This window comes from Narcine bancroftii, chromosome 14 (genome assembly GCF_036971445.1).
Source record: "Narcine bancroftii isolate sNarBan1 chromosome 14, sNarBan1.hap1, whole genome shotgun sequence".
In the NCBI taxonomy this organism is placed as follows: Eukaryota; Metazoa; Chordata; class Chondrichthyes; order Torpediniformes; family Narcinidae; genus Narcine; species Narcine bancroftii.
Genome location: NC_091482.1, coordinates 10,464,639 through 10,486,378, shown reverse-complemented (window position 1 = coordinate 10,486,378; position 21,740 = coordinate 10,464,639). Strand labels below are relative to the sequence as shown.

General features: G+C 39.2%; 1 protein-coding gene across 5 annotated transcripts in view; it reads left to right on the top strand.

The window, feature by feature from the left end:
* vps53 (VPS53 subunit of GARP complex) overlaps nt 1-21,740 on the top strand; it is a 300,014-nt gene that overhangs the window by 178,191 nt on the left and 100,083 nt on the right. For all 5 annotated transcript variants that reach the window (XM_069912009.1, XM_069912007.1, XM_069912008.1 and 2 more), the window contains 2 exons: nt 10,538-10,632; nt 20,358-20,600. In XM_069912009.1, the coding sequence (XP_069768110.1) occupies nt 10,538-10,632; nt 20,358-20,600 (338 nt within the window). The remainder of the gene's footprint in view (nt 1-10,537; nt 10,633-20,357; nt 20,601-21,740) is intronic.

Here is a 21,740-nt window from a genome sequence, read left to right as displayed (position 1 = left end):
TCTTGCCAATGACGTTAAACTGATCGGCCTGTAGGTCCCCACACTTTATCTCCCTCCCTTCTCGAAGAATGGTATTGAATAAACCGTACAAGTTTACTGCTGCCGTTCCGGAACTTGATGGGCTTTGCAAAACCTCAACCAATGGGTCTGTTATGTCTGCAGTGACTTATTTTAAATCCTTGGATGTAGGCTGTCTTGTCCTGGACTAATCTGCCATGAGTGTGTTAGTTTGTTTTCCCCCCATACCTTGTCTCTTAAGTTATGTTCCATGATCTTTCAAACTAGCCCATGTGCCAAACTTTGCAATGCCACCTGTGGGCAATTAAACAAAGTATTTAGGGGTACATAAGTTGAGTTAGTGATGCCTTGCACGTTATGGTATTTTGCTCTGTCCAAGATGCTACTTTTTTTTCCCAATTTTTAAATTAATTTTATATTTAAACATACAAAAGAGAAACATAATGTATAGAATTCAAGGTTACAGATTATAAAACAAATGGTTAAACATCATCAACAAACAGAATTGACTCCAGACAACTCTAATGTTCAAATAATTAAAACAGTAGAAGAGTCCAAGATGCTATTTGCACCTCCTCAAGACCAAAGCCTCTCTGATGCTGTCGTAAGCAGCCAATTGGGAGACAGGGGAGAGATCTGCAGTCCTTGCGTGATCCTCTGGCAAGGATCGGTTTGGCCGAAGGGCCTGTACTGTGCTGTACTGGTCTTTGTTCCACAAACTGTGCTCCTGAATCGCTCCTACAATGGTGGTAGTTCGGATATTTCGAGCTGTAGTTTCTATTAGTGTGGGCACGGAATGGCTCCTGGTTTCTTCAGTTGCTCTTCTGATACCAGGAAAAGGTCAGATCTATGAGAATTGCTCACTGGAAGTGCCGGGTCCAATTTTGCTTTTGGTGTGATTTCATTGGGAAATGATTTAGTGTAGGCAAAATTAGATCATGTCGCATTAATTTCCCCTAGCATTAAGTCAATCACTGGGTGCTGTTTTTAAAAAAATTCATATGGTTTAATGAGTTTCCACTAAGCTATTTTTTTTCTAATAGGAGCAGCAATGGGTGATGAATCAAAGTTGGAATATCTTAATGTGACCTAAGTACACAGTGAAATAGCATTTCTTTTGGAGTGAGTGCGGTCGGCAGACCGGGAGAAATGAACTTGAGAGCCATGGGTTCACATCACTGACTGGGTTGATTTTCAGAGCAAAGCTGAGAAAAATTTGAAGCAATTTCACAGGACTTTGGTTGCAACCAAATTTGCATTGAACCTATTTTTCTTTCTGAACCAAGAGCAGACATACCAATTTTCAAGCATATCCTCATAAAGAACTAAGAGCAGGATAGGACTATTTGGCCTATCGAGGCTGCTCTGCCATTTGAATCGTGATTGTTGTATTCTTCCTTTCAATCGCATTCTTCAACCTCCTTCCTAATCAAGAACCTATGCTTTAAATCTACCCAATGTCTTGGCTGCCACAGCTAACTGCAGTAATAAATTCCACAAATTCATCATCAAGTGGCTGGAAAAAAAAAATCTCATCACTCTTCTAACATCCATTTATTCTGAGGCAGTGCCCCTGGTCCTAGACTGTCCTCCAACTGGAAATGGAAATATCTTCTCCACCTTCACTCTGTCCAGCCCTTTCAACGTTTAATGTGTTTCATTGAAATCACCCCTCGATCTTCTTAACTCCAGCAAGTACAAGCCCAGAGCTGTAAAACACTCCTCATATGATAACCCTCTTACCTCGGTATCATTCTTGTAAAAGTCCACTGGACCCTCTCCAATGCCAGCATGTCCTTCTTTCAAGATGAGGCCCAAAACTGCTCGCGATACTCTGAAAGTGGACTGAGCAACACCTTATAAAGTGTCAGCATTATATCTTTGCTTTAATATTCTACTCCTCTCAAAATGAATGAGTACTTCCTTACTTACTACCGACTCCACCTTTAGAGAATTCTGTGCTTGTCCAAAGTCCCTTAGGATGTCCGCTTTCTGAATTGTCTCCCCATTTAGAAAATAGTCCATGCCTTTATTCCTTCTACAGAAGTGCATGACCACACACTTCCCTCTGCTGTATTCCATCTGCCACTTCTTTGTAAGTTGCATTTTGAATCCTAACTCTCAGGGCAGCTTGAGTTTTCTAAACTGTTAAATTTACCGGAAAGAGTACACTTACAGTAATTTAAGATGAAGCCAGCAAACAGCATTTATGTAGAAAATATGCAATATAGTCCACTCTTTAAATATTTTGGACATTTTACTGTAAGCCTGAGTCTTGCAGCTGTGCCAAGGCATGCAATATTTAGTGTAAATGATTCCTTTTGAAGTCATTTTGACTTTCTTACCTCATCAGTCAAAGTTAAATAGCCACAACTGGCTGAGTGACTTCAATGGCAGGCTTGAAGAGTCACATTACAATCATTGTAGCATAATTGAAGAGGTGCGTAATTAAACGACCTGGGAGAGTGGTCTTCATCCTTTGTGTATTTGCCTTCATTAGCATCTTGCCTCAGCTGCCAAGCCCCAGGCTGGAATTCCCTTCCTAATCCTCTCTGTGTCTCTGTCTTTCTGTAAGACCCTCCTTAAAACATGGTTTTAGACGTTCTCCTTAATTTATTTGGGATTTATTGTCTGCTACACCTCTCTGGGTCATCTTGATCTTGTACAAATGCAAGTTTTTACAGTTGTATTGCCTTCACAGCAACAGCTCCGATTTTGCACCATCCTCACTCAGATATAATATTTGCCGTTTGAGAATATGTGATGAACCTCTGATAACTTCATACCACACAATCTCAGGTTCTGTCTTATCTGGTTTTTAAGATTTTCTTTGATTATTAATAATCTGTTGCCTCTGTACATATTTCCAACTCTAATAGATCAGCACTGAAAATACTACACAACAGGGGTGGCAACCTTTTTTTTAAAACTCACATTCCATCTTAAGTAATCCCTCTGCCATAAGTGCTCTGCAATTGGTAAGGGATTGCTTAAGGTGATGTGTGAGTGGGTCTACTGCTCTAGACCCAATTGTTACTGAAATATTTTGCTTGAGAAAAATTCTCATTGGCTCATTTCCTTTGGAGTTCTGAAACCATGCACATATCGAGTCAATTAAGTACGATGAAAACAGTGGTTTTCAAACTTTTTCTTTCCACTCACACACCACCTGAAGTTCTTTCTTTGGCTTGGCTTCGCGGACGAAGATTTATGGAGGGGGTAAAAAGTCCACGTCAGCTGCAGGCTCGTTTGTGGCTGACAAGTCCGATGCGGGACAGGCAGACACGATTGCAGCGGTTGCAGGGGAAAATTGGTTGGTTGGGGTTGGGTGTTGGGTTTTTCCTCCTTTGCCTTTTGTCAGTGAGGTGGGCTCTGCGGTCTTCTTCAAAGGAGGTTGCTGCCCGCCAAACTGTGAGGCGCCAAGATGCACGGTTTGAGGCGTTATCAGCCCACTGGCGGTGGTCAATGTGGCAGGCACCAAGAGATTTCTTTAGGCAGTCCTTGTACCTTTTCTTTGGTGCACCTCTGTCACGGTGGCCAGTGGAGAGCTCGCCATATAACACGATCTTGGGAAGGCAATGGTCCTCCATTCTGGAGACGTGACCCATCCAGCGCAGCTGGATCTTCAGCAGCGTGGACTCGATGCTGTCGACCTCTGCCATCTCGAGTACTTCGACGTTAGGGATATAAGCGCTCCAATGGATGTTGAGGATGGAGCGGAGACAACGCTGGTGGAAGCGTTCTAGGAGCCGTAGGTGGTGCCGGTAGAGGACCCATGATTCGGAGCCGAACAGGAGTGTGGGTATGACAACGGCTCTGTATACGCTTATCTTTGTGAGGTTTTTCAGTTGGTTGTTTTTCCAAACTCTTTTGTGTAGTCTTCCAAAGGCGCTATTTGCCTTGGCGAGTCTGTTGTCTATCTCATTGTCGATCCTTGCATCTGATGAAATGGTGCAGCCGAGATAGGTAAACTGGTTGACCGTTTTGAGTTTTGTGTGCCCGATGGAGATGTGGGGGGGCTGGTAATCATGGTGGGGAGCTGGCTGATGGAGGACCTCAGTGAAGTAATTCCTTTACTAATCACAAAGCACTTATGGCATAGGGATTACTTAAGGTGGAATGTGATTTTTTTTTAAAAAAGATTGCCCTGCTCTGTGTAACTGCACTAAAATCTATATGTTTACCCAAAATGGTTGTTTACACTGCAGCAAAGAAATATATTCTGGAGGAACTCAACAGGTCAACAGCATTGATGGGAGGAAACAAATGGGGTCAGAATCCTATTTTTTCCGCACTGGTGCTGCTAGATCTACTGCGATCCTCCAGCAGATTATTTTTTGCTCTGGATTCTTGCATCTGCAATCTCTTGTGTATCGTCTACAAACATTTACCCGAAGCTATGACGCAGTTGCCAGTTGGGATTCTTTAACAGTGTGGTTTCCAACATGCCCCCCTTCCTAAAAAGCCATTGATTTCAGGTAAATGGTCCAGCAAAATTTAAAAAAAAGTTGGAAATCTCATGCAGACCCGTTCTTGCATCTTTGTTGTGTGTATTCAAGATACCATAACATTCCCAATTGTTTTTGTCAGAAGTTTACTGGCACTTTTTTCCATCCAGGCTTCACTAAAATATTCTGGATATTCCATCTATTCAATATAATATAGTAGCTTCTGTTACTCAGTAGTTTTCTTATTCTTTGTTGAAATAATATAGTAAGTGGTGAAATTATTTATCAGTGGTGTGTTTAATATTCTTGTAGGGTCATTTGAAAAGTGCCTGCCAAGCTATGGCTTATAAATGATTAAATGTACATTATCTGTGGCTATTCCAATTTCTATCACATAATTTAAAACAGACCAAGTACATTGCCACTCTATTCATTGGAAGAGGGATTAAATTTAAGAGCAGAGAGGTTGTGCTGCAACTGTACAAGGTTCTGGTGAGGTCGCACCTGGAGTACTGTGTGCAGTTCTGATCTTCTTAATTGAGGAAGGATGTATTGGCTTTGGAGGTGATGCAGAGGAGGTTCACCAGGTTGAATCCAGGGATGAGGGGGTTAGCCTATGAGGAAAGATTGAGTTGCCTGTGGCCAAATTTAACTTCTCTGTTGTCAAGTTTTTTAAAAATGTTTTTTCAACCCAGATGACCAAGGTAAGATAAAATAAATATGTGTTGAAGGAGCTTAATGCTTTCATTGTGGAAATAAGGCAATTTGATACCTCGAAGCTGAATCATGGAGGAAATCCATGGAATACAATTAAACACTTTGCTGATATATGGGAGGATTAAAGAACTAAGATGTGCAAGTGACTTAAATTTGCAGAGGTAGTTCAATGTGGGTAGACAGAAAAGAATTTCAATATTAATGGTGGAATGAAGGAACTTGGAACTGGATAATAAAGAACTCATTCTCTACTCATTGCCTAATGAAAATGGATGTCTCACAATGTAATGCCTCAATATTGAAGTTCATTAGCAAAAAAAAATAATTGCCAAATGGGTGAACCCAAAAGTAGGTATTATCACTTCTTAATTTGAGGCTGACAGAACCATTATGACCTAATCATGGACTTGCTTTAGCTATTCAGTCAGAACAAAATGTCTATGAATTTAGATGGATCTGAGGGGATCATATAGAAATGCATAAAATTATGAAAGGCATAGGTAAGATAGAGTTAAGTAAGTTGTTTCCACTGGTGGGAGAGACTAGAACTATGGGACATAGCCTCAAGATTCAGGGGAGTAAATTTAGGGTGGAGATGAGGAGGAACTACTCTTCCCGGAGGGTGGTGAGTCTGTGGAATTCGCTGCCCATTAAAGCAGTGGAGGCGACCTCAGTAAATATATTTAAGCCAAGGTTGGATAGATCTTTACAAAGTAGGGGAATTAAGGGATCTGGGGAAAAGACAGGTAGGTGGAGATGAGCCTATCATAAGATCAGCCATGCACTCATTGAATGGCCGAGCAGACTGGATGGGCTGGATGGCCGACTCCTGCTCCTATTTTTTATGTTCTTATGGAGATATGTAACTGCCCATTTAAGGAACCCAGAATGGGGGAAAAAAAAATTTCAATTATGTTTCATATGCAGAAGAAATTTGTTGCTTTTTCTTGTAATTTAACCTATCAGGTTTGAAAATTCCAGGATCGTCCCTTGTGTATATCAGAATTTATTGTCGTGAACAAGTCATGAAATTTGGTGTTTATTCATGATTCTTTTCTCTTGCCTCTTCTGAACTGCAACTCTGAATATGTATTTATCTATCATTTTATCTTTATTATCTCTTTATTCTGATCTTTTCATCTCATGCCACATCGTGGTCATTTAAATTTATACTATTATGGATTGTGTACATTGCAACCTGTGTGGTTGCAGCAAGTAAGAATTTTGTTGCATCTGTACATTCTACTTGTGTATATGACAATAAACTCTGTATTTGTACTCAGAATTTCCCTTCCACCACCACCAACCCATTGACACAGGATAGATGTTTGCAGAGCTTCGTATATCCACCAGGAATTTTGCTCAAGTTAACGGTGCACACACAACTCCTAGAGTTATTAACTCTAGAAAAAGAAAAAATGGAAATTTTACGTGGTCCATTTCTAGTAATGGGAATTGCTCCCCCACCATGGTCGTGTTTCTAAATTTTAACTTTAGACATCCAGCATAGTAACAGGCCATTTCGGCCCATGAGTCTGTGCCACCCAATTTACCTACACTCCTGGTATGTTTTGAACAGTGGGAGGAAACAAGAGCCACCTGGGAAACCCACGCAGACACGGAGAACATACAAATGTAAAAACGTTGAGTTTTTCATATACCACGATTTTCCTTTGATTTAAATAAACAACTCACAGAATTACAAATGTTCCTCTGCACACTTATCAGGCCAGCCTTCACTGAAACATTCTGCATCAGATCACGAGGCCCGAAAATATATCTGTTGCCAAGCTTGCAAATTGAATGACTGAGGGGGTTCTCTTTTCCTTATCAAAACAGTTTCACATTCCCTTTTCCCCAAGAATGAAGATGTGGGGGTGCCTAACATCATGTCAAATGAAATATTTCAACGATATTGATTTCTTCCCCAGTTGCCCGATCGTGCAGAAATTTCCACGTTGCCTGGTTTTCCCGTTTCCTTAACTTTTTTGGCAAGAAGTGCTTTAATATTATGTCACGATAGTCTTAGAAAATGAATGTGTGACTGTTGTGGGTAGGGGCGAGTATTACAAGCTTAGGGACAGTGCTGAACCAAGCACCAGATAAATGGTGAACTTGCAAGTATAAATGGAATGTGAAACTTTGGAAAGTCTCAAGCAAATTGGAATGAGACTCCTCCACCCCATTCCCATACTGTTTTAATCTCCTTCTTCCTTCCATTATCCAATCTAATTATGACTGCTTCAGCCACTCTCCCATTCATCACTGTGTGTAGTATCAACAAGTTCTTCAATCTTTCTAGTTGGGGTATATTTTACCTATAATTTTGTTTTAGTTAATTACCCTTAACTATTTAAGTTGTTACGCTTCAATCCAGCTTTCCGTTCTTCCATAATTTTAAACATTGCCAATAATATGCATTCCTCTAATCAAAATTTTCAAGTCTTTATTGTTCACCACGCTAGTCATCTTTGCCCACCATTTTAATGATTTCAGTAACTTGGATAAAATAACATTATCACACAATAATAGCGTCCTGTATTGTTTGCCGGTGTGTCTGTTTTATATTAGTTCATTATTAGACATCGGCTTTTGTATTCAATCACATATGATTAAAGTCTAGATCTCAATTGTTTTTTTTTAATGACTTTTGTCAACCTGAGGTTCTGTTTTAAACATTATTTTAGATGTACTGATTTAATTTCCTCTGCCCTTGGCCAGCACTGACCTCTGAGCTTCCATTGATGTTTTACCTCCTCTGTAGAATTAACTGTAGTTATTTTTAGTCATAGACTTTTACAGCACAGAAAATGGCCCTTCTGCCCAACATGTCCATGTTGGCCAAGCTGCCTACCCATGCATTTGGCACACATCCATCTAAACTAGTGGGTTTCACACGTCTTCTTTCCACCCACATACCGCCTTCAGCAATCCCTTACTAATCACAGAGCACCCATGGCATAGGGATGACTGAAGGTTGTAAGTGAGTGGAAAGAAAAAGTTTAAAAAGCACTGCTCTGGACCTTTCCTATCCACGTACCTGTCTAAATGTCTTTTAAATGTCAATGGTAGTTGGAAGAGGACTTGCAGCCTTTGAGCCTAACATTTTTTAAGCTCAGTTTTTTTTTTCTCGCACTACTATTAGTGGTAATTCTGCCTTGCCCAAAGGGAAAAAAGAATCTCAGGGTTGTATGTGATGTCATGTACTCTGACAATAAATCTGAAATCTGAATCTAAATCGACATTCAAAGAGATCAAGACCGATCCAGAACCATACCCAAGACCGATCCAGAACCATACCAAGACCAATCCAGAACCATACCCATTTTGCTCAAGTGCCTAAAAGTTCTCCTGTCTCAACTGAACATTTATAGCTTTTTGGAACTGAGAACTCCAAAGATTTACTTGAAATTGGGCCGCATCTCTTCATTGAGACAGTTCCAACTCGTTCCATACTTCCTCCAGCCTAAGGAAACAGCTGTTGCTCATGTCTTTCAGGCAAAAGTCGAGACATTAATCTTCTAGTTTAAAAAGAGTAGGCCCAGATTTGAACCCAATGGGATCCTGTTACAGTTTTCAATTATTCTTTTTAAAAAAAACAGTATCAACTCCTCTCTGTATTCTTTCTTCTCCGTTTTGAATCCGATATTTTCTTATCTCCTCACTTTTTAAGGCTCTTGAAATGTTGCATATTGATTGAAAGCAGATTCGGCAGAGAATTGTATAAATATTCAAAAGGAAGAATTCACGTGGCAGTGTGAAAAGGAGAAGGCAGTGGAACTAATTTGATATTTCTTTCATAGAGCTGGCACAGATTCAGTGGACCAAACTACTACCTTTTGCACTGTAATTACGTTATGAATTCACCATGGTTGATCTTAACTCCGGCAAGGCCTGAGATGATCCAGTCCTCATGCTTCCATGTCTGAACTTGCAGCCAGATATCATTTGCAACTTTGAGACTTTTCACCTGCACCTCCTGCAACCCCTGACCCTAGTGTACATAGACGTGCTTCCTTGCCCTACTACCACTGACAACACAGGCCAGTTCTCCTCCATTTCTAATCAGTACTAATGAGCAAACCTTTACCAAATGAGCCACTGGAAGAGTTTATTTATCAATTTTCATCTCTACTTTTAATGATCTATTTTTGATTAGAGACATTAATTTTAATACTATAAACTGAAATTATATATTTTCTAATCAATTTTCAATGTTCATTTCTCACTTCTTTGGAAAGTCGTGGATTCAAATCCAGCTCTAGACACTTGTGCATAAAAACTCTAGGCCTTCATTCCAACCCAGCACTTGCTCACGACTGCATGTCCATATCTTCTAAGAGAAAAGATCACTGAGCACTGAATAAGGAGGATAATATTTATCTGTGTCCTGGGTAAACTTGTACCTCTCACTTTGTTCGTTTTAGATTGGTAACAGTGTTTGAGCTACGGAAAGAAAATAGACACACATGCTGAGAGCACTTCAGTTTATACAAATTCTAAAGCTGATATCAAACTACAATATGCAAGCCCTTCCCAATTATACTTATCAACGCCTGGACTGGTCCCAACTGCCGAAGCACTGCACACTTGTAGTAGATTGTCGGGGCGCCGGTAGCAGCTTCTCCACCTCCACCGACCGGGACGTTGGCTGGACTCTAGAAGTTCTTCTTCTTGCTGAGAGATGTTGCCACCTCTTGGAGAGTCTCAAACTTCAGCATGGCTTATATTACCCAAAAACTGCTTACCCAAGCACCTATTCCCAGCACAGAAAGAAAGATAAGCGAGCAAGCTAGCATGCTTCTATCGAATAACGTAATTTTCAGCTTATCATTTTGAATACAATGGTTTATTTTGCGTCAAGGCTAGGCCTCTGACAGTCTGTGACCAAAACAAGCAGGAAGATTAAATGTTCTTGGTACACAGATGTCCTTTTGTCAAATAACTGCATTTCTGGGCCCCATGGTGGAATTTAGCTTATGTCTGCTGATTCTTAAAAACAAGCAGGTTCTCAGCCTCGCAGAAGCAAAAAACATGGTTTAAAGCTGAAGCAAAAAGCATGGTTTAAATCCTCCAATACAATTTGCCATTCAATATTGCTGGAGCAGAGTATTTGGGAGGTTTTGATGCAAGTTTGATGTGAATAAGTAGCTTGCTGTATGTCTTAATTTACAATAGTGATCCTACTCCTTAGTCTATAAACTGTTGTATAATTTTTAAATGCATGCAAATGAACACTTTCTACCTCTATAAATTACTGATAGCAATTTGTGTCTGTTTTGCTTTATTTAACGTTGTGTGACCTTCAGTCTAATGATTTTTTGTTTGTAATCCTGTGTGCTTTACCTTCTCAGCCTAAGAAGCCCAAAGTCCCTGACAACCCTTTCCATGGCATCATCTCCAAATGCTTTGAGCCACACCTATATGTTTACATTGAATCTCAGGATAGGTGAGTTACCAATCTATAGTGAGCAGTTACCTCATTCAATCATTAATTTTATTGTTAGTAGTGATTGTTGAGGGTAATTGGGGGCCATGAGACCCAAACAGAAAGTGAAGTAAAGGGAAGATGGACAGATAAATAGAAGGAAAACAGTGAGAACTGCATAACTTGATTGCTGAAGGAGTGGTGCCAAGCTCTCTATGCAGATCTTTAGGACAGTCCAATCCTGTCTTTGGTTCACATGGATATGTCAGTTCAATTCAGATATGCTTCAGGAAATGATTACCCAAAATGGGATCAGTGTGTGAAATAGCAGTTGTCTGCAACTTTTTAACCATTCTGAGATTCATATTGGAGCAAATTCAGTCTCTGCTTTGCCTAATGCGTTCACTTTCAGTAAACATCCTCTATTGGCAGTTTGCACAACGTACAGTATGTTCTTCCAAATTTTGGGCCATATGTCGACTTTCATTAATTTAAAATGGTTTTGTTTTCAAATGGAATCACAACAATACTTTTTTAATATTGATAAAACTTTGCTTTCATGCACTCCTCCATCTGCCCAAAACCTGCCCTAAAGCATTGTCCAGCTAATAAAGTACTTTTTGAAGTGTGATCTCTGCAATGTAGGAAACACAGTTGCATGTACGCGCATTAATTAATACAGATGTCCACAGTGTTCTTTCTTGCATATCTGAACATAGCTTTTGCCTGCTAATAGTTTTGTGAAGCATCTTTGGATTGTTAAAAGTACCACATAAAAACAAATGATTTTTCTTTTCAATTATTATAATTCCATAAAGAGGAAACTCAGACTGGATTGGTCTGCAAATATTTATTTATTATCTTTAAAACCATAACTCCATAGCTTTCAAAGAATAACCATTTGTCATGCTGAATATTTTAATTTGTACGTTGAGCATTTTGTTGTGCCAAATTGGAGAATATTCTGAAATTATGTTGCGGTTTCATTTTAATCGTTTTGAGACTTCCCGCACGAAATATAATTAAACATTTACAAAAACAGAAGTTATTAACTATTTTTGCCTGTGGCAGTGAACTTAGTAAATGCTGAATGATGTGAGAATGTATTTTCCCATAAATGCCCTTGAAAGGTGACTTTGTGAGTGCAGGGCAGAGAAACCTTTGTAACTTTTTGTTAAAAAGTTTGCTCTAAATTAAATTGTAGCAATCAGGCATAGTATATTACAGTTAAGCAGATTTGAAAATGTGCAGTTCTATTACTAATCGTAAATGCTAGCTGAAAGTAAATACAGTGAAATCAGATCTGGCTGCAATGCTTGTGAAGGGCTTTCCTGGAACTCTGCATACCTCAAAAAGCTGAGAGTCTACCTTAGCTGGTTTTGATTAACTAACTGCTGAACAGTCCATTGTTAGCCCCCTATAGGTGGGGTAAACCTATGTTTTAGAAACAAATCACACTCACCAGGTAATGAAAAACTTGCTCGTAAAGCTGTGCCATTTTTATTATCCATCCTCATGAATGGATTAATTTTATTTTTAAAAAAATCTTTAATATACTGATTGGTTGTTTTCTTCGTTTCTAGTCTCTGTTACAAATAAGTAAGATTTATGTTTACATTTTCATCTAGTCTCCATCAAGTATTTTAAATGTAGGATATCATTTACAATGATGTGTTGTCAGGATTGTCCACATTCTTTCATTAACTGGAATTGAGCTATAGTCGTATAGAACAATCATTCTCAATGTCCTAAGGAGGGCATAGTCAAAACAAGATGGAGAATAGCTGGTGTATAAAATGATCCAAACCGCTGCGGCCTAGTCCATACTCCTGTGCTTATTGATTTACAAATACAACCAGTTTGATAATGCCTTGATGTTAAAGTTCCCTTACTTGGGGTCAAACCATTTCATGGCCTTGCTCTGTCTTATCTCTATCTCCCATACAACCCTCTGAGGTGGGAACAAGGTGTCCAATGTTGTTTGTGCATGAAATTGGTAAAAGGTACAGGAGGTATGCTATTTCATCCAGCGGGAGAGCACATTAAAAAGAGATTCATGAGCAGGTTCTCCCAGGGGGTTTACTTAGCCTGTTTTAATATAAACACAGACACATTAAAGTACGTTCCAAATTGTAAAACTAATACATAATTACAAAAAAAGGAAAATGACAGGAATTTCACTTTGTGCTCTTATGAACAGTTTCATAATGGCATCCTTTGAAAGCAGCCCGGGTTTCTGTTATTGGTTCAGTCTGACTCCCATTTCGGGGTGAAATCTTGTCAAAAAAAAATTATTTGGCAAGTGAATACAAATTTTTGTGGTGAACAAGTCACAGTGAATGATTGTAGCTAAATGCAATGCAATTCATCAAGGTCATTAGTTGGAAAGATCCCTAGTATATTGGCCCTAATACGTCAGATGAAGCTGTTTGTTTCACCATTGAAATTTTACTTATTCAAAGAAAGATGCAGAGCAGAACTGGAATATTAAATATAATTATCTTGATAAGTTGGAAGCTCGAATTACTAATTTAATATTTTCTAAATTATGACCAGAGGTCCTTGCTCACCACCTCCCCAACAAGCCAAGCTAATTTTCCAGACTAATGAATAGAAAAAGGTTTAATAATCTTACTGCAATTACCTGCTGTCCCAATTATACACCAAATTTATCATTTGAGTTATTTATACTGTATAATGTTTTCTTTGTTAGTGTTGCGCTTGTTTCTGTATGGTGTGCGCCAGACCAGATTTAACAGATTCTCATTTAGCAGCCACTATGCTATTGGAGGGGGGGAAGGAGAAACTCTAGTGAGGCAGATAGAAGCACTGTTGTGGCAATGCAGAAAAAGCATTTTTCAACGACAATGGAGCTGCCTGCAAGGGAGTTGCACTCTATGTAAACCAAAATATTTGTTCCAAGGTGCATCCAGTTGTCCAAAATACTGCTCGAATGATTTCTTGTCCAGGACTGTCACACTAGCTTGTCACAAAGTTGCAAGCCCTTACTTTTTTTTCTACCCTGTTTCACTTATTGTTCATTTCTTGTTCATCTCTTCCAACTTGAATGTACCGGTAATTTATCAGGAGTACTTCAAAACATCAAGTGTCCCAATGGGGAGGTCATTTGGTCTATCCTGCTCTTCAATGGATCTACTTTTTTAAATTACATTCTCTTGTGGAGTTGCAGTTCTTCCTGTCTTCAGGAATTTATTGTTCACTTCTGAATCTCTGCTTCTTCCAGTCTTTAGGATTGCATTCCAAACTCCTATTTTTTAGATCTGTTTCTGTCATCTATGGTCTGTCACCTCCAAACTGTGTCCTCTTGTTAGTGACCTGCCTGTTGCTCTTCAACTTTTATTTGAATTTATTTTTCATGAATTTGCATAAGGAGGGGAACCCTTAAGAAAAGAAACTGTGGCCATATCTTGTAAATGAAGAATATAGAACATTTCAACACAGTACAGGCCCTTCAGCTCACGATATTGTGATAATTGATATAAACCTACTCAAGAAACAAAACCTTCCCTACCTATTAATCCTCTATTTTTCTTGCATCCATGAGCCTACCCAAGATCTTTCAAATGTCCCTTTTATACCAGTCTCCACCACCACCTGGCAGTGCATTTCAGGTACCCACTACTCTCCATGTAAAAAAAAACACCCACCCCAGTATCTTCCCTAAACTTCCCCCCCCTAACTTTATACAGAGCTCTTCTGGTGTTTGCTTCTCTCGCCCTGGGAAAAAGGTGTGTGCCATCTACGCTGTCTGGGCTTCTGGTAATTCTTGAAGACCTTTATTAAGTCATCCCTCATCCTTCTTTATAACACTAAAAAGTCATTTGGTCTTCTGTGTCTATTTTGAAATCAGAATTCTTTCTCGTCAAGTATAAAAGGTGTTGGATGAAATTGGAAACTGTTTTGTAGAATCAACAAAACTATTTGGAATGAAGTAAACAATGCAGATTAAATAATAAAAACAATTCAGAATTTGTATTTTTATATATGTACGGTATAAATCCTGGCGATCTTAGCTTTTTGGTTGTGTACTGCTGGAACTTTCTGCTGATAATGCTTACAAAAATGAAACGGCTGAATAGATTTCTATGGAAAAACATGTCAAACAGGTCATAGAAGTTGCAAGTGAATGTGGTACAGGTACCACCAGTTCCAGTATGTTTGGATTTCCAAGAAGTTCAATCACGAATCTTGAAGTTATTTTTTTTCTTTCCAGGTAATTACCTGGTTTAATTTGAAAATGATTATTGTTGCACTCTTGTCAAAGAGCAAAATGTGACTCTTAGAAACCTTCAGGATTGATAGTTGCTCCATTTAAATGGTGACTAGTGTAGAGCGCGTCAAAAGAATCAAAGGCTTGTTGATCGAAACCAAGGCTTTCATTAACTAAAAGACTGGAGCATATCACAAGTAGGTCGACTAGTCCAGAATGACCTGGTCTGGCTAGGAGCAACCCTTTAAGACCTGCCAGTTGGTGTGGCTACGCTCTCAGCCAATCACAGTCATCCTACACTACCATCTGTACATAGACACATTGGTGATAGAGTCTGTACTATCACAACTAGCTCATCTTGAATTATTTCTGAGGGACAGTGTTCTGGATGCCGTTACTCTGGATCGAATAGCAACTTCAACTGTCCCTGTACTTTTAAAAAAAAATGCTTCAGAGCAAGCCAGCAGAGTAAAGAGCTTTCAACCATGCATTATCTGATATGGGCCCCACATCTCTTTCTTGTGCCCAAGTCGGTAAGGCACACACACATAGTTTAAACATTTCCTTCCTTCCTTTCTAAAGCTTGAGCATTCAGTTGCAATTCAAATGAAGGCACATCACCACAAGTCTGTAGAGTGATATAGCACAGAAACAGGCCCAGCAATCAAGTCACCACTGACTACCGTACACTGTTTTGCACTAATCTCTCCCTAACTAATTTTTATTCTTCCACATTTCTGTCAACTCCTCTCAAATCCTTCCGCTGACACAGCAGGGGCAATTTACCCTAGCCAACTAACCTAGCAACCTGCACAAATTTGGGAACCGGGAGGAAACCAGAAAATGTGGAAGATACCCATGTGATCACAGGGAGATTTCAGATTTATTTGTCAGTGTACATAGATGACATTATATAAAACCCTGAGATTCTTTTTCCCTGTGGGCAAAGCAGAATTACCACTTATTGGTAGTGCAAAAAAAATCCATGTAAAAAAAGACGTAAACAAACTGTGCAATACAAAAAGAAAAAATCAGTAAAGTACAAAAGTATAAGTCCTTAAATGAGCCACTGATTGAGTTTGCACTTGAGGGATCTGATGGTGGAGGTGTAGCAGCTGTTCCTGAACCTAGTGGTATGAGTCTTGTGGCACCCACACCTCTTTCCAGATGGTAGCAGCGAGAACAGAGCGTGTGCTGGGTAGTGTGCATCCTTGATGATTGCTGCTGCTCTCCGACGGCAGCATTTCCTGTAGATGTTTTCAATGGTGGGGGGAATTTTGCCTGTGATGATCTGGGCCGTGTCCACGACCTTTTGCAGGGTTTTGCACTCAGGGGTATTGGTATACTAGAATGTGACGCAGCCAGTCCACCACGCATCTGAAGAAATTTTCCAGGTTTTCCATTGTCATACCAAACCTCCGCAAACTCCTGAGGAAGTAGAGGAACTGAGGAGCTTTCTTCACGATGCCATTAGTGTGTTGGGTCCAGGAAAGATCCTCTGAGATAGTGACTCCTAAAAAACTTAAATTTGATCACCCTCTCCACCTCTGATCCCCCAAAGATCACTGGATCATACACCTCTTGTTTCCCTTCTTGAAGTCAACAATCACCTCCTGGTTTGGAGTGAGGTGGATCATTCAGCCAAGTTTACAACCCCTCCTCCTGTATGCTGACTCATTGCCCCTTTTAATATGACCCACTACCATGGTTACGCCAGTGAATTTGTGGATGGTGTTGATGTCATACTGGAGGCCAGGATTCTACCCAGGTTGCTGGAAGTGTGAGACAACAGCTCAACAAAGCTTGACAATATTAAACATGAGCTCATGCCCATTTTAACAGTATAGATTTTATCTAATATAATGAAAATTAGGATAAAATTCATTGACAAAATTGTCTTATCAACAAACTTTATTTAAGTTACAGATGTAGCTTTGAAAAAAAATGTAGAAGAATTTTGTGTATTTTATTTGGCAGTGATCTTTGAATAAAATGGAAAATGTTTTTAATGAAATAATCTTGCTTTACCTCTCCAAGTTCTACATTAGTTTTTTGCAAAAATCAAAAGGAATCAGCTCCTGGATATGTAATCTTCCCTCTCTCTTATTGTTTTCAAAATTCTATTTCAGGTTTGGATCTCGATCAGTTCCATTTGTGCCTTGAATTCCTCAAACTTTCGTGCACAAACTGTGAAACCATTTCATATCTGAATGTTTTCTTGTCTCTTTTTATTTCGTGATGCACATTTTCACTTTGAATATCGTTTCACCGTTTACCCTCGGGAACAAATGGCAACGCATTCTCAAGTTCTGAAAATTGGCACCAGGCCTAAGTAATTAATTACATAAAGCTCTTTGATGAACAATATGTAAATTAAATGTTATATTTGTCTCTTTTTTCCTTCTCTTTTATCAGAATCAGTACTATATCCACTATTGCTTTGTGACTAAGGGCTTTCAACTTTACATATTCACATCAATATACTTATCCATTGTCTAACATCCTAGGAAACTTTACCTTTCCAGGGTTTTAAAATAATCCTTGTTGCCAAGGTTAAACCCAAATGTAACTGATGAGCCCCTGGAGGGATGATCTGAGTATGACCAATTTAACACTAATTGGTAATGTGCATTTAAGAATATCTCTCGTAAATATCTGATGCTCAGTTCAGAAAGTTTCTGGTAGGACAACATATGGGCATGATTACCCTCCTTGCTGGCATGGTTCCAACATTTCTAACCTCAATTTTAAATCTGTGCTGCAGATATTTGCACTAATTTAGCCCAAACCTGATCCTGCTTGGCTCAAAATGGCTCTTTTGTGAAGTAGCAAACAGTTCTTTGTCTCAACTCTTCCGAGTAGTAACATTTCAAACCTTGTACAAGCATAAAGCCTTGCCATTTTGTTCCATCTTTGCATTTAATAATGTTTGATATTTGTGGAACAGGTCTTTTAAAATGATATTGACAAATTGAAAGCATAGTAAAAAAAAATCCTGATGTGTAGACTTTTCCTACAAATAATTATTGAAAAATGTATCTTATATGCTTCTAAGATGAGAATTAAAACTTTAAAATGTCACCTCAAGACCAGGGGTCATCTTATACCCCAAGTGTAATATCCTAACCGTCACAGCAAAGTCTCAGCTCTCCCCCATGGCAAATATACAATGTGAACCTTGACAGTGAGGTCTCAGTGTTTCACCCACCCCCCGCGAGGTCTGTCCACCCAGTCTGACTGCCGTCGGCTCTGTACAGTCTTTGCATAGCCTGTTAAAAGAGCGGATGATGGTTTATTTTAAAACATGCTAACAAAATTTAAACCTTTACTGGCTAATTTGCTTTTAAGATATTGTGACGGCATCACTCCACTGGTCAGTGGTAAGACCTTGGGTGGTCTCATGCAGTGAGTATTACTCAAAACCTACATTGTAAGTTGAAATTCCGGGGGGGTGGGGGGGGGCTCATCTTGTACAAGAGTCATCTTGTATGCTGGCACATACGGTATTCTTTTTTCCCCTTTTTTTAGTAAATGCTTCTCCTCCACTATGTGCAGTTCTCAAACACATCAGGAACTCGTAGGCATCTTGCTGGCCTAACCAGTATTTCTGAGGACTTTGACAGAATGAGCCATCCTTTTGACCGCAAATGGCTTTTCAGCTGAAACTGGTTATGCATGAACCAGTTGACCTTGACCCAGGCAATGATGGAGACACAGGTGGAAGAGTAAAATCAACCTTGATTGTTTCCAGAAAATCCCTGATGTTCACAAAATCTCCATCCCTCTGGATTTGAAATTTAGGTTGATTTTCCTGTCTTTGCCTACACTACCCAGAGCAATATCAGCTTGCTTATTATTGAGCAGGTCTAAAATCTGGAAGCCACCAGACATTACAAGAGTCAGTGGAAATCCTCATTAAACATCTGGAAGAGAAAGGTGCACTATACAGTCAGACCAATACATTTTTAGATACAAGATGCAGATCGCTAAATTTCTGAAGAGTAAGGGAATGAAGGAACAAGGGATTAGTGCAGGATAAAATTATCTTGTTGCACAGTGGAACTGGAAAAGTTGGGGAGGGGGTCAAATAATCTATTTCTTCTGTGGCCCTTTGTGAGTGAGTGAGGGGAGGTTATTGAATTATTGCAACCAGGCCTTTACAAACTCAACCACAAAAGAGCATATTGCAGTGCTCACCATGCTTAAAGCACTGAAAGGTTGATCCATAAAAATGAAAACAGATGAGTTTTATTTTGCATTCCCAAAATCAAGTATGACCTCTGTGATTTTTTTTTGGAGAAAATATGCTACTTTGAATAGAACAGGCTTTGTCGCTTGAGATGCTACGAAAAGCCGAGAGTTTCATTTTATTCTGCTGGGAACATTTTACTCCATATCTCTGAAATCTTTTGTTTATGCTAGCAATGAATCATGTGCTGCGCTGAATGAGATTTGATGACATCGGGGTTTTTTTTTCCGAGTTACGTATTTTCAGAAGTTATGACAAAACTGGTATATATAATAATTTTGTAAATTTAATTGAGAGATACACCTTGGTAACAGGCCCTTCTGGCCATGAGCCTATGACACCCAAATGCACCCATGTGACCAATTAATGTACTGACCTCCTACGTCATTGAAATGTGGGAGGAAACCAGTGCGTCCAAATGAAACCCATGCAGTCATGGGAAGATCGAACAAACTCCTTACGCCCAGAGTTGGATTTAAACGCGAGTGGGTGCTGCAACATTGTTATGAATTTATTTATATCTCACGGCACATCATGGTAATTTAATTTATAATATTGCAGTTGATGTTTCTTACGTACTTTTATACTGCAGCCTGTAAGAATTTTGGTGCATCTGTATATGACAGTGGTTTTCAAACTTTTTCTTTCCACTCACCTTAAATAATCCCTATGCCTTGCATGTTCTGTGATTAATAAAGGATTACTTAAGGTGGTATGTGAGTGGGGTGGGGGGGGGGGGAGGGGGAAGGTTGAGAAACACTGCTCTAGACCTAATGAGATCAGCCATGATCTTATTTTAGATCAGCCATGATCGTATTGAATGGTGGAGCAGGCTTGATGGGCCATTTTTGGCCTACTCCTGTTCCTACTTCCTATGTTCCTAGGTGACTGAAACATGTTGCTTGAGAAAAATTGTCACCAGCCCATTTCCTTTGGAGTTCTGAAACCATGCACATAACGAGTCAATGAGGTACGATTAAAACAATGGTTTTCAAACCTTTTCTTTCCACCCACACACCACCTTAAGTAATCCTTTACTAATCACAGAGCACCTATGGCATAGGAATTACATAAAGTGGTATCTGAGTGGAAAGAAAAAGTTTGAAAACCACTGGTTTTATATGACAATAAACTCTCATAATTAAAATCTCATAATCTAATGATCTCTTTTGCTTAATTGCATGTACGGTCCTGACATTTTTCATTTCCTAAGCATATTTTCAATAAACATTTAAGACTGTTCCTTTCCTCTTCTCCCCTTGCCAGGAACCTCAATGAGCTGATCGACAGATTTGTGGCAGATTTCAAAGGCCAGGGTCCCCCAAAGCCAAACACTGATGATGGTGGTGTGGTGCTCCCCAGCTGTGCTGACCTGTTCGTCTACTACAAGAAATGCATGGTACAATGTTCGCAACTCAGTACCAGAAAACCAATGATTGCTTTAACCGCCATTTTTCAGAAATACCTGCGAGAATATGCATGGAAAATCCTCTCCGGAAACTTGCCTAAGTGAGTATGAAATGATTTTTAAATTGCCATGCAGAGGATTTCCTCTGTAATCAACTGCAAAAGATTACTCATTTTCAAATCTGCAGTAATGTCATCCCAAATCGATGTAATCCCCTTCAATTAGTCAATGAACTACCCAATGTGTAGTACATGGGACACCTGCATCTAGAGTAAGCTACTCCAGTTTAAATAGGAAACACTGGACACTTGGGAACTGAGCGATGTTATGAGAAGAAAGGTTTTCAGACAACAGAAATCTGGATTTTATAACTGTTACGTTCTTTGCTACATTAGATTCCAAATTCATGTTCATTCACTAACATTTTCTGTACTTCTTAACAAGGTTTCTTTTACACTGGCACTTCACTAAGTGCCAGGATGCATTCCTAGGAACAAGAGGGCGAATGGAATCAATATAAAATATGATCCTGATAACTTTATATACAGTAAAGGCCCTGGTATACAGAACATATGGGGATGGGTATATGCTGAATAAGTGTGTTTTCCAGTTGTTTGAGATTTACTCTTTCAGTGCCTAATTAATACACCTGCATAAAGAATGAATAATCAAAAAGATAAAAGGTTTTACTTACACTGAACAAACTTCACTTGCATGAATATATAAATCTTAAAGCATTTTACTTTATTTTCAGTCATATTCTTGTAAAAATTTAACCATCTGCAGGTTCCTCCCTTTCCACAGAATCGCCCTAAAGGCAAACAATAACATCATAGATAATTAGTTAACCCTCCCCCAAGTTTACAAATAAAATCCTCTGATCAGGGCCACTCTTTCTAATCAGGGCTAAGGAGGCTCATGGAGTGTCACTCCAACAGCAAGCAGCATCAATCAGCTCTTTATCCTGGGTGACACCATTGCTGTTTCACGCACCTTTATTCAAACACCTGCTCGGAGCTAAGCACCACTAAGGCACTCCGGTGGCTGAATACGTGCTCCCATCTTCACTAAAGGTTTATGTGTTACTTCAGAGAACATTTACTTTTACAATTTGTGTATTTTTTTAACCTATGATTTTATTATTTATTTCAATTAAAAAAAAAATATTCTTCTTGAATTTTTTTGCCTGATGCTTGAGGCTGCCGGTGGCTTGAATTCTGGATATCTCTTTATTGTATAAA